The sequence below is a fragment of the Pelodiscus sinensis genome, chromosome 22 (genome assembly GCF_049634645.1).
Source record: "Pelodiscus sinensis isolate JC-2024 chromosome 22, ASM4963464v1, whole genome shotgun sequence".
Classification (NCBI taxonomy): Eukaryota; Metazoa; Chordata; order Testudines; family Trionychidae; genus Pelodiscus; species Pelodiscus sinensis.
Window position 1 is genome coordinate 24,571,852 of NC_134732.1, and position 13,454 is coordinate 24,585,305.

At 58.1% G+C, this 13,454-nt stretch overlaps 1 protein-coding gene across 5 annotated transcripts in view; it reads right to left on the reverse strand.

Moving 5' to 3' along the window:
- Positions 1–1,830: 1,830 nt before the first annotated feature.
- The window catches only part of NR6A1 (nuclear receptor subfamily 6 group A member 1), a 181,738-nt gene continuing 170,114 nt past the window's right edge, over positions 1,831–13,454 (reverse strand). For 4 of the 5 annotated variants that reach the window (XM_075905678.1, XM_075905677.1, XM_075905676.1 and 1 more), the window contains one exon: positions 1,831–12,663. In XM_075905678.1, the coding sequence (XP_075761793.1) occupies positions 12,575–12,663 (89 nt within the window). In that variant the 3' untranslated portion in view covers positions 1,831–12,574. The remainder of the gene's footprint in view (positions 12,664–13,454) is intronic. The other variant, XR_012897202.1, reaches the window with a different exon arrangement.

The window sequence follows — 13,454 nt, forward strand, 5'->3', positions numbered from 1 at the left end:
TCAGAACCGTCACTAGGAATCTCAGGGGTTCTCTCGGGAACATCCACATCGGGAAGTTGAAAATATTGGACCCCCTGCTCCCCCAGATGGTCCCTTCCTACCCACCCTGCCCGAGTCTCAGGAGCCCGCGCTGAGCCAAGCCCGGGGCTAGCGGACCCCGGAGCAGGGCTGGCTCTGCCGCCACGGAGCTCTGTGCCGGGATCTGGGCTCCTCAGCGCGGCTACGGATCCTCAGTGCGCACCGGGCTCCTTCCCACCGCCCGTCCAGCCTGGAGCCCGTGGGCACGGCGTGGGGGTGAAGCGGAGCCGCTCCCGCCTCACGCCCGCCCCAGCCTCACGCCCGCCCCTGTCCGTTCGCAGCGGCTGCCGGGAAGCCACCGAACGCGAGGGGCTGCAGCTGCTGGGTGGGAAATACCATGGCCGCCGGCTCCTGGCAGGGGAGAGCAGGACCAGGCGCCTGCCACCTTCTCCGGCCTGTGGCTCAGCTGGAGTTCAGTGACACGCTGCCCTTCCCTCCACCCTTCCCCAGCAGCAGGCAGGACCGGGACGCACCGGCACGGCTCCCCAGGTGCAGGATGCGAACCGGAGAGCCAGGCGGGCGCCCGCAGCCCCAGGGATTCCCGAGCATGCACGGGACTCACCCAGGGTCCTGCCGCTCTGCAACCACCACCCTGGGGCAGCCGGGGCTCTCCGGACAGAGCTAAAGCCAGACGTGGGGACCTTCCCACTGGGGGCGGGGCCCCTCAGCCACAGCCGGGATCTGATTGGCATGAGCCTCTCCCGGCTTCTTCCCTGCCCCTCCAAGGCACGTGGTCCGGGGGGCTGGGTTTTCCTGCCCCCCTTCGCACCCCGAGAAGGGAGGCCAGAGAGACAGGAACAGGGCAGCCCACGCGGAGGGGAGAACTGTGAACCCCTGAGCAGCGGCTCAAAGGCTCGGGCCGTTGCCTTTGAGACCGAAGTCCCACAGCCGCTGTGGCCCTGCAGGGCTGAGATGGAGACCAAGTGATGCACGAACCCCGCCCAGAGCCGCCCGGAGCGTGGGGCCCCTTTCAAAGCAGGCCGCCTCCCGCGCGCCCCGGTGGGGGTGGGGACACGGCCCACGCAAGGCAAAGTGACTCCTGTGGGCTGAGACCTCGGTCCCCTAAGCCCAGCCAGGCCCATCGCTCCCCCCACGCCCCGGGGGTGGATTCTCTGCCAAACCAGCACCTGCCAACTGATGAAGCTCTTGGGACAAGACTTTTGGGGGCACATTTCACCTGCCCCCCAGTGCCGGGGACTGGCCGTTAGGCAACACGCCCCACACTAAACTTCCATCCGAGGCAACCTGCTGCCATTTTCACCCCCTGGCGAGTCCCAGGCAAGGAGAGCAGAGCCAGCAGCACCGCTCAGCGCATGGGGGAGCAGATGCTCTTTTGGGGCGCACTGCTAGCTTTCGGTGGCTCTCAGCGCATTGTGACAGCGCAGTTGTTTACCGCTGAATGGAGCCTAATGCAGCACTCTAATATTTATAGAAACAAACGCACAAAACGCCTCTTCGGCTGCTAGCACTTGTCTGCCTCCGTGGCATGAAAGATCTTTAATTGATTTCTGCAGTTGCTCGCCAAAGCACATTGGTCAAGGTTTTTTGGTGTGTTTGTTTGTGGGGTTTTATTTCTTGCTTTGCAGCAGCAATTATGCAAGAGCCTCCTCCGGCTGGTTTTAAGAATCTCTTTTCATTGCACCCAACAATGGGGACCGATTGCCTATTTAAACTGGTGCAACAAGAACGCGCGCGCGCGCGCACACACACGCACACGCACACACACGACAAAGGAATTCAGAACCAGCTGCCGCAATCGCAACGCCAAAGATTCGATTTCAGTGGGGACGTTGCTCTCTCGCACCCGGCTCTGCGGGAGAAAGTGCGTCTGTGAAGTCCACGTCCACATTCGTTCCTTGGCAGGGTCCCAGAGGGGCCACTAGTGTTCGCCCTTTTGTGTTCCCACCGCTCGTGGCAGCCACTGGCTCCTCCCCGTCCCAGTCACCCACCCTCTCCGAGGCAGCCACCAATCACAGAGCCACAAAGTTACCGCTGCGCTCCCCTCCGGCCGGCCCTTGCTCAGGATCCGTGGTGCAGAGGAGTAGTTAGGGGGCAGGCCCCACAGGGCCGGGGACTGTGCCATTTGTGCACTGTAGGGAACCGAGAGTCTTGGGGTCCTACACACGAGGAGGCACTGCTCGCTCCTCCCAGGCCCACACGGATGGCAAGTGCCGGGGTTATCCTTTGGAGACCTTGTTCAATTGAGTATCTTTGGGATCCACTGGATTCGAGGAAGGCTCGTGCCTCGTTGTGGGCTGGGATTATACGTAAGCACCTGAGGGAGGAGAGACCCAGGGGTCAAAGGGTTATACTGGACAATGTGCCAGGCAAGTACGGACGCTTGACACAAAACGAGGTAAGTGGATTTCCTGTGGAATATTGGGGGTGAGGGGGGATGCAAATTCCCCACCTCTGGTTAGGCCAAAATCCAGCCTTTGGAAGCTACACTCGGAGATGGGCCATTGTCTGCTGGTACACAAGGCCAAGATCAAAGGCCCCGCTGTCTAAAGGAAGGACAGAAACGTTCATGGTTGCTCTGGTTCCGAGTCTGGGACCACTACGAACGAGCGGGGAAAGCACAGCTGTGGCTCTGGAGCGTGCACCGTCGCCCCAAGCAGGAGCTGACCTCTGCTAAGCCCGTTTGCGTAAGAGCAGGTGCTTGTACTGGTTTTAAGGGTTGCTCTAATGCTCTCAGGTGCTTGCTTAGAGCCAGCTGTGGGGGACCTGTTCTAGCCTCTGGCCATCAAGCCAGGTGCAGGCGCTGGCCTGCTCGGGCCATCTGGTTTGCCAGGATTTCCACGCACACGCAAGGATCAGCGCGGGCTGGAGAAACCTTGCTCCGGAGTGAGGACAGGGGTCTCTGCCTGAGAGGAGACGGCCGGGGAGCCAGGAGGTGGTGCCCGTGGGGGTCTCCCAGGGCCCGAGCCACGAACAACGTGGACATTTCAGGGAGCGGCCTCCTCACAAGCAGGAAGGGGAGAGGCAGGACAGCGGCGCCTCGGCCAGGAAGCGATGCCCGAGTCCCGTGCGTGGCCTTGTTCCGGGACAGGCCCTCTCCAGGCACGAGGCGAGTGGGCGGAAGGAAACGCCGGACTCCCGAGCTGTGCAGAACAATTCACATTTATTAGTTCAAACACTAACACTCGCTAAACATGCCTAACACGGATTGGTCACATTTCCACAGGTAGTCAAGTCACAGAGCAGAGCCGCGGAGCAGAGGCGGGTCAGCCCACCCGTGGGCGAGGGGCGGGCCCCTGGCACACGCAGGACGCACCCGGAGAAACAGTCGGTTGGTCAGTGGACTGGAAAAACCGCTCCGGAGACGGGCAGCGTGCCCGGCCCCCCAAGTGCAGCTGGGATCCCGGGGGGAGGCAGGGGCCAGCCCTGCTAACCTGCCTGCGCTCCAGCTCTGAGCATGTACGACAACAGCTAAACGCTCGCTATTAGCTATGTTCAGGTGACATCCTGCTTCCCTGATTTATGCAAGGGATCATGGGAAAAACCAATGGCGTGGCTGTGCCTGAGCGACAGAACACACGGCCCATCGCGCAGCTCCTGGTGGGGCCCACTCCCGGCACCATGACGACAGAGCCGCCAGGTGGGCAGCGACCCGGGAGCCCTGCTGGGCTGGGCGCAGACCTGTACCAGGACGTGTGCCCCGGGCCCTGAGCAAGTCCCTGGCGCCCAATGGAGCGGGTACACGCCACCCCTGCTCAAGGCCCACGGGTCGCTGCCCCATGGCTTCCGCCGGGCCTCGGTCTCGCGGGAGCCGGGTTCCCTGTAGCCACACGGGCGAGGAGTCCTGGGGCAGCGCCAAGGCCAGCGTATTTAATGGGCATTGGCATCCGTGGGTCAAACCCGCTTCGGCAGATGGGTCCCATTGGTAGCAGGGGGGTTTCCCCCGGGACCAACCGGCACCGGCTGCGCTGCAAGAGGCGTCTGCCGCAGCGGGTTTGCCCGCGACCGCTGGAACGCCCGGAGAAGCCCGCTAGCCTCGGAGGTCCCCCAGGACTCCTGGCGGGGAACCGAGCCCGAGGGAGACGCTGGGCAGGGGCTGCAGCCAGCAACCAACCCGGAGAGGCCTGGGCGCTTTCCGGAGGAAGGGGCAGAGCTGCGGGGGGCTTGCTGTCAGGGGACGCGCGGGGGCACCTGAGGACGGGGAAGCGCCCCTGCTCCAAAGGGCCCTAGAGCCACTCCGCCTGCACGCTGGAGCCGGGCCCTGGGGCAAAACCCACTAATGAGCCAGCAGACCCGGGGCAGCCGGAGGGTCGCCAGCCCGGGGGGCGAGTTGCAGTTCTGCTCAACAGAATCACAACGTGTCACCCACCCGCTGGCGGCGCCTGTTCCAGGAGCCACAACCCAGCGACAAGCCCGGGCCCTTGGCGGGTTTTTCACACAATCCCTTTGAGACGATCGACAGGATGTCACACAAGAGGTAGTTTTGTTATGGAAACTGAGTCAATCATGTTATCAACGATTACAAGACACTTTATAAATGAAAGAAAACAATGAATCACAAACGGCTTCGCTGAGGCGGATCCTCATCTGCTCTGGTTTGGGTATTTCTGCCGTCGGTGGCTTCTCTTCCACCCACGCACACCGCTTCTTTCATACGCTTGTGAGGGGTCAGAGCAGAGCCGGGCGCCACCCCCGAAGGGATCCAATCATTCCTGGCGGAGGCTCCCTTCCCTGAGCGTGGCCAGGTAAACTCAGGCTTGCAGACCCCGCCCGTGAGCCCTGGGACGGCTGCTGCGTGCTGCGGGCCTGCGTCTGTCTGTGGGCGGGGGAAGATCTGGAACGCCCAGCCTGCGCACAGACCCTGCCGCTCCGGTGCCCCCTTCGCCCCCGGGCAGGTCCCAGAGCCCTTGGAGTTTTCAGTGCGCAGCGGACGGGGGCTGTGGATTCCCACCCCAGCTTGCTGCGCACAACCCTCCCTCTCGGCGAGCCAGCGACGGGCCCAGGGCTGCGTCTCCCAACACGTTTCCCGAGCAGCGTGCCCAGAGACGGCGCCGTCCCGCTGGGCCAGCTCGCCGGGGCAGGAGTGCCGCTAGCAGGGCTGCCCTCCCGGCGCCCGCTCCTCATCGCGGCCGCAGGTCCTACTCTCCCCCGGGGGGCACGAGCCACGAGCGAAGCGCTGGGCAGAGGGGAATGTTACGGGGGGCCCGGCGCCACTGCCCCTCTGGGACCTCTGCGCTCACCCGGCCCCAGGGGCATTTCCTAGGAACGCCCTTCGGCTCCCGCAGGCCAGCTGCCTCGGGCCGTGCAGCGTGGCGGAGGGCCGGGCGTGGCTATTACTTTTGTTACGAGTACTGAAACTCAAAAGCAGGGGCGGGGAACCTAAGGCCCAGGAGCCAGATGCAGCCCTCCGAGGCTCAGGGCTCCCCCCCACATTGGGGTGCCCCTGCTGGTGCTCCAACCCTCCCCCCACAAGACTGGAGCCCACAAAATCTACTAGCCTGGGCCCTTGAGGCTCTGGAGGGCAGGTCTCTCTCCTTCCCAGGCGGGGGCCAATCAGAGAAGTTTGGGGGGTGTGTTTGTTTTTTGCTTCTCACTTGGGTGTAGCCCCTGACTGATGTTTTGTGGGTCAGTGGTTCCTGGCTCCTGCTCTAAAGGGGGGGGGGGGCTTACTATAGGACCCCCCCCCCAGGCTGGCCCAGGATTTCCCCTGCTGTTTGCAACCTTCCTGGAGAGCGTCTCCCTGGAACGCCTTCCCAGTTTGCCTGGCCAGACGGCAATGCAGGGAGCCTGGCCTGACGCACCCCACGCTGCACTCCTACGGCTCTGCAATGGCACCGGCTCCCGGCTCTCACTGACTGCACCCGCCGCTGCCGTAAGAACTCCCCACCCGCCAGGCCGGCTTTCTGCCTCACATCCAGACGGGGGAGGTGCTTACGCAGCCGGCCACGGGCTTCCCAACAGGCCATGAAAGAAGCGACTGTTGCAACATCAAGATGGGGGTTTCTGGGGGTCACATTTAAATACATCCCTGAGCTTCTGTGCACGCCGCAAGCAACGCGCCGACGCCCCAGAAACGCCGCAGCCTGACGCCGCCCTGATGAACGGTCGCCTGTGATTGACACATCGTCCACAACTTACACATTAGCTTCAAACTTCAACTACTCCCCACCTCCCCCCTTCTCCTGCCCTGGACGTGGCAGGGTTGATTGCCGCTTCTTACCCTGAGAAATACAGAAACAGTCACACCTCAAGCTTCCTAGCGTCAAACCCAAACCAAGGAGAGGAAATGAGCCGATGGGGGCAGCGCGTGCCCAGAGGGACTTTTGTCGTCGGTTTCCTTGTAAAGAGGATTAAAGATCAAAGAAATTCAAGTTTTTTAAAAAGGTTGGTTTGAAGGACTGGGCTTTTACCCCCAACGAGCAGGAGCGACTGGGTGGCTGGTTTGTGCCCAAGCCTGAAGAGTTCGTTCCTCCCGGCGCAGAGCCCCGTAACAGGGAGCACGGGACACGCAGGGCAGGCAGACGGCAAGGCTCAAAGAAAGATGGCAGAATCCTGCTGGCTGCGAATCTGCTCGCTCCCGCCAGCTGGCCCTGGACACAGCCAGAGCCCCTCCAGCGCGGGCACAGGGACAGAGCAGTTAGCCCCCCAGTCCTGGGCCTGCTTCTAGAATTGAGCCTCTCGGAGGCAGGACGGCTCCTCCCACACCTCCGGTTTGGAGCCATAGGCGCCAGCGCCATGGGTGCTCTGGGGCTGGAGCGCCCACGGGAAGATGGTGGGTGAGCTGCCCCCCTTTCTCAGCCCCTCTCCATCCCCCTGTGCCTCCTGCCCACTGGCAGCTAGAGTTGCCAGGTGTCCGGTATTAGGGATGCCAAATGGTTGAACCAAAAATACCCACCTCCCCCCGCACCTGGCAAAAAAAAAAGGGGGGGGGGGAGGGGGAGACCAAAGCTGAGGGGGAAAAAATAAAAAAAGACTTGAAGACTTATTAAGCAAAAAAAAATTAAATTAAATAATAAACCAGAATTAAACCAGCAGTGCCCCTTTCAGAGTGAGTGCAGAGTCAGACTAGGGATAGGAACAGGGGAGCGGTGAGCACTAAGGCCCAGGGGAGGCACTGCTTCCCCTGGGTCTTCAGGCTTTTTGCCTGCGGCCATTTTGTGTTCTTGTTCAAGCCAGAACTTAGCTTCCCGTGGAACCAGGTAAGCATGGAGTCCGGGGGCGGGGGGCGTCAGGGCCCGAGCGGAGAGGTAGGCCGGGGGCTGGGCCCAGGTGCTAGGGTTGCCAGGGGTCCGGTATTTTTGCCTCCTGGCTGGGGGGAAAAATTTTTTTTTAAAAAAAATCAGAAAACATTGCACATTTTAGGTTTCCGCTATTTTCTGAATTTTTTTTACCGGACAGGAGGTGAAAATACTGGACTGCCTGAACCAAAAATACCGACCTCTCCCCCCACCCCCCAGTATTTTCTGATTTTTTCCCGGCCAGGAGGCAAAAATCCCGGGGGCTTACTGGGTTCCGCAGGGGAGCTGTCCGGCCCGGAGCAGGGAGACGATGGCGGACGGCCACCGGCAGCCTGTTAGGGCCAAAAAGCCTCAAAAGCATTTCTTAAAGGGGCCATGCTGGGGTTTTTTTTCCCTCCACTTAACTCTTGGGGTCCTTTTTTTGCTCAACTTTGGTCTCCCCCTTTTTTTCTTCAATAGAATTCCCCCCCCCCCCGGTGTTTTTTTTTGGGGGGGGGGATGAGGGGGTGTTTGGTATTTTTGGTTAAACCATCTGGCGACCCTACTGGCAGTCTGCTGACCAGCCCTGCCTCTCCCCCGGCGCCGCCTGCCTGCGTGGAATAGGGCTTTGCGGTGTCAGGAGGTGCAGGGGCCATGGGAAGAGGCGAGGGGGCAGCACCATCGGGAAAGGGGTGGAACTGGGTAGGAAAAGGCAGATTTCAGCTGTGCTTGCACGTCTGGGTTCCAACTAGAAGCAAAAGCCTTAGAGCCCCAGGAACAGCCTCCCCCGGGCAGGGCTGGCTTGGAAGCAAGAACTGAATCTTAGAACATCTGCTCTTGCCAGAGGTGAAGCCCCGTGTGGCAGACTCAAGAGGAGCCAATACAAATGGGAGCGGAGCAGCCTGGCACCCCAGGGCATCGGAAGGCAGCGATGAGGGTGTTCAGTAGGAGTGGCCCTGACACCCCCAGCAAAAGACTTTAATCAATGAGTTTGCAAAACGGAGGTGGGGAGGGGTGGGGGAGGACGGACTGCTCTTTGGTCTTCATGCTCCTCGGGAACTGTGGCTCCAAAAGGCCAGGCCATGGCCAGCCCCATCAAGCCCTGCCACGCAAGTGCTGACGGCTTTAAGATGAGGATGTTAACGAACAATTAATTGACTAGTCGGTGGAATTTCCATCGACTACTTGACAGGCACTTCCGCATTCCTGCTGTGAAATGTCCCAGAGCCCTGCTGGAAGGAGGAACGCGGAACTCCATGTGCAGCCCGGGGCCAGTGGGAAGTCCTGCTGACTCCGGGCTGCCGGCGGGCGCCTGCTTTGAAGTGTCCAAGAGACCCCAGCAGGGGATCTTGTGCATTTCAGAGTGGAAGCGCCCCACAGAGCCTCGGGTCAGCGGGGGAGTTGGGCTGAGGGCTGGAGTGTGTGTAGGGGTTAGGGCTTCAGAGGATGGGAGGGGGTCAGGGCTGGGGCAGGAGGCTGGAGGGCTCCAGCTGGGAGTGCAGGCTCTGACGTAGGGAGGAGCGGTTTGGGGTATAGGAGGGGCTTCTGGGCTGGGACCAAGGCTGAAGAAGAGGGTTGGGGTGCAGGAGGGGCAGGAGGCCTCAGGGGAGCAGGCTCCCAGCTACACTTTCCTCAAGCAGCTCCCAGAAGCAGTGGCATGGCCCCCTTCCAACCCACTCCTACGCGGAGGTGTGACCAGGTGGTTCTGTGCACTGTCCCCCCATCTGCAAGCACCATCCCTGCAGCTCCCACTGGCTGCAGTTCTCAGCCAATGGGAGCTGCGGAGGCAGTGCTTGGGGCGGGGCAGCAGAGCCCTCTGGCTGCCCCTACACGGAGGAGCTGGCTGGAAGGGGGACGTACTGCTGCTCCTGGGAGCCACTGCACACACGGACTAGGGCAGCCCTGCACCCTGCTCCGCAGCGGGAGTCCAAGAGCTGGATTAGAATGGCTGAAGGGCCGGATGGGGCCCTGCCACGTGAGCGAATGGAGGAAGTCCATTCACTGGGAGCAGCGGCATCCCGGCAAGGCAACAATGAGCAAGAGGAGACAAACCCTAGAGTGCCTGAACGTGTCGCCTGTGGCAGCTGGGGGGAGTGCTGCTCTGAACCCAGGACGTGCGCACATCCGCCTCTGGCTGGCTCAGAAAGAACTCTTCAGCGCTCCACTGGCACAAACACGGCCAAGCAGAGGATGGGCTCAGCTGAGTTATTTTCAACCCAGGGATAAAATTTGACTTGTCTTGGCAGAAAATTCCACCCATGAGGATTATTGTGGATTGAGTCTCTCAACAGGGGGGCAGAAAAGCAGCCGCAGACGCTGACAATTCGACCATCCCCACTGCAGTAGCATTAAGCACCAATAAAACACGGTTTCCTGTAAACCGAATGCTGAGTGAAGACTGGGACAGACAGTTCCAGCTTTTGGAGGGTGTCCTTCAAACCAAATTCACAAACACATCTAGCGATGGACCTAATGTCTCTATGTTCCTAGCTACGTTCCTAGCGTCTCCTCATAATACCTGAGTTTGCAATGCAACGTTCACTTTACCCTGTTTAAAAACCACAAGTCGCCAGAGGACTTGGTGCAGAAGACATTGACTGCCCAGCGAGTTAGGGTCCGGTTCGGTATGTTAGTCTGGTTCTTGCTTGCGAGTTAGCACAGCTTTTACGCTCAGTGCAATGCAAGGCGGCTTGGTAACAGATACTGTTGCCAATCAGCATTCCTAAAAACAGCTTACACAGTTGCAAATAATAGCACACCACCCCCATCATCAACACGTTCATTAAATCTGTGCACAGCATTTTTGAGGGGAGTCAATTTTGGACAGTGCACAAAATGGTTGTTTTTGTCAGGTACTTGGCAAAAACAAGTTTTTGGTTTAGCAGAGAGATCTTATAATTACAACAGACCCTATTCATCGATAATTTATAATCTAATAACTGTGGAAGTTCAACTCCTCCTGAAATGTGTGAGCAAGCCAGAAAACAACCCGTAATAAAAGTATCATGTGGAATTACCTGAAAATGAAAGTCAAAGCTGTCAATACTTCCTAACTTAGAAACAAGCAGATGCCCTGACATTTTCCCCGTGTACCCTTGAGGTATATGCTGTATGCAGAAGGCTTTCCTGAGAAATATGTGCTTGTCTCACTTTATAAACAGAAAGCAAATGAGATTCATGAACCTAACTTTGGATCTGAAATGTGATAAAACTGGACTTCTGCTGATCCCAGCAGCGGTTACCCGTAATATCTTATTTGAGGAAAGTGAATATCAGCAGCTAGACGACTACCTAAAGCAAGGGAAACAATCAAGTGGGAAGCAGAACTTGAGAGCAACACCACCTGCCTTTGGCCAACGGGGTTAGCCAACAGTTTGTCTCGGCAGAGATGGTTTGGATGGAGTGGTCTTCATCTCTCGTGGGAGGCAGGACCGGGCTGTGCTCCTTGCATGGAGTAACTGTTGGCGAACCTAGAGAAGTGCCAAGCTAGCCAGGCCCAATGGCTCTGGGGTTGCTATCCCACTACGCTGTAGGACGTGCTCGGGACTTCTGCACCCTCCCCCCCAATTCGTCTGTGGCCAGGGGCCGGGACAGCGCTTGGGCGGAGAGCAGGTGCTTATTCAGAAGCAAAGGCTGCTTCCCCAGAGCATGTGTTGGCCGTGCGCCGGGCACTGCAGCGCATCTCGGCTGGACGGAGAACGCCCGGACCGTTTCTCCCACCCCACGAGAGCGGAAGTTGTTTTCTGAACTCAAGGCAGTTCAAAAATAGCAGGGTCTTTAGCATTCCAAGCAGCCTGCTGGGACCACTCAAACCACCAGCCACAACTAAGGGTCCCAGCTGGACATGCTGGCTGCCTAGCAGAAGGAGGGAGATTTCATCAATGTATCAATGATGGTAACAGGGAAAGAAACGCTTCCCCAGTTAGCAAGCCTGTGGCTGCAGGAAACGATGGAGGACACGGAGGCTTACTGGACAGTGATACATGGTAACCAAACAGCGCAGTAGCAGCAATTCGAGTATTTCGAATGCACTGCAAGTAGCGGCATTGCCGGGTGCCACATCTACATCCTGGGAAATTCAGAACAAAGCAATGTACACAAGTTGCACTAAAAGCCAGGCTCTAAGCAGGAAAATGGTACACGCAGGACATGGGGAATGCCCATACGTTCGCCACGGTTCAACAGGCACCCAACTAGGGACCTCGAGAGGTCATCGAGTCCAGTCCCCTGCCCTCATGGCAGGACCAAGCACCATCTGGGGCATTCCTGACAGGTGTCTGTCTAACCCGCTCTTAAATATCTCCAGGGATGGAGACTCCACAACCTCCCCAGGCAATTTATTCCAGTGTTTGACCACCCTGACAGGTAGGAAGATGTGTGCATGTATGTGTGTGTGTTGGGGGAGGGAGGGCTGGTACAGATGTGTGCAGGGGCTGGTACAGATGTGTGCCTGTGCATTGATTGTGAAAGGGATTTGAACATGTAAAACCAAATGTGCATCTAAACGTGGCTGTCGCCGGCCTGCGACAGACGGATCCGTGGCGTAGGGAGCAGCCTCTCTATCAGGCCACGCTGTTAGATCGTTGGCTTGCGTTGCCCCAGCTGGTGGTAGCGGGTTTCCGTTTAGATCATTACTGTGTCAAGAAATAGCTGGATAAAAGGCGCCTTGTTTCAGAAGGCTGCGTCCGTGTCCTCCAAACACTCCCCTAGCCACAGCCGCAGACCCAGGCCCCACGCCAGAGCATGCAGAACAGGTAGGAGAGCTAGTCCGGGGTATCCCAACGCCATTACTGGGGTCACTTCTCTCCCTCATCTCTTCTGAAGCTTGGCACTTCTCTAATGCCCACTCCTGCGAGGGGCCAGGCCTGAGATGCTAACAGCTCTCTGGGTGAAGCGAGGCAGTTTGCTCTCTAGGCAAACACTCTGGGTATGAATCACGGAACGAGCAGCACATGAACAGCATCTTCTCCTTGAGGTAGTCTTAGTCACATCAGCCCCCCGCTCCCCAAATACAAAAGAACTAACCCTAACAAACACTGTAACATTAAAACATCTTCACATTCTGTAAACTGCAAGAGAATGCATCTGCTGCATTCAGACAGAACCATGTGCACTGTGTTGAAGATCATACATTCAACTCTGTCGTGAAATAAATAGATAGGAAAAGAGTTTAAAAAACAACAAACAAACAAACGATTCTTGCTACAATGGCAGGGCCACCTGCCACCCTGTCTCAGCAGCTCCCTCCTGCCTTGATCCTGGTTTCCCCGTTTCTTCACCTGAAGCACCAGAGTAAGGCATGGCGTCGGGGCTGTGACGGCTCACTCTTTGCTCACGCTGGTCTTGCAGGAATGCAGAACGGCTTTAAAGAGGAGGGGCAGCTGCTCCAGAGGAACATTCACCATTTTTCCTGTTAGGGAAGAAGAAGAAGGAGCTGCCATTCCAGAGCCAAAGTTCAGAAATGCTCATCTCCAGGCGGGTGACCCTGGAGACGGTTTCACTGTAGCCATTTAGACAAACAGTAAATCGCCCAATTCCTTCATTACACATTTGCTATTCTTTTGGAAACAATGGGGTGTCTTACATAGTAGAACAGAAGCTAAGCGAGCTGGTGAAGTCAGATGAAAATGATTTCCCCACATATAAGCAACTTTGCCCGTCTGTCTGAGAGTCCATTTGTTCAAGAACTCCTGCTAAACTCTAAATAGTTAAGAGCTAGGACCTCCAAATTCAGTACGCTGCTTCCTCTTCTCCTAACACAAAGCAAGGTCGGGGTTTGGTTGTGCCAGGACAATAGGATGTGCCAGGAATGTGATTGTTTCTCAAAATGGAAAGGGAGGGATCTGGTAGGAGAGACAGTTATACTGAAGAGCGACCACAGGGGGCAGCAAGGAGCCAGAGATGGGGACTGGGACAGCTATAACGCCACTGGGAAAACAGCCCCCAGGGTGGAGAAAGGGACAGCTATCTACTATAGAGAGAGTCGATTTGTGTGCATCTGTCCCCCAGCCTGGGGAACATGCACCCCTCCCCTGGCTGTGCTCACTGCAGCGGCCATGCAGACACACTTCTCACCAGGTCCCAAGCTGCTGTGGTGAGAGGGGGCTGGGATTGTCCTCTCTCCCTGAGGCAGCCTGCACCTGAACCCTCCACCCCAGCCCCACCCCAAGCGAGGATTCACATGAAAAAAACACAAAAATG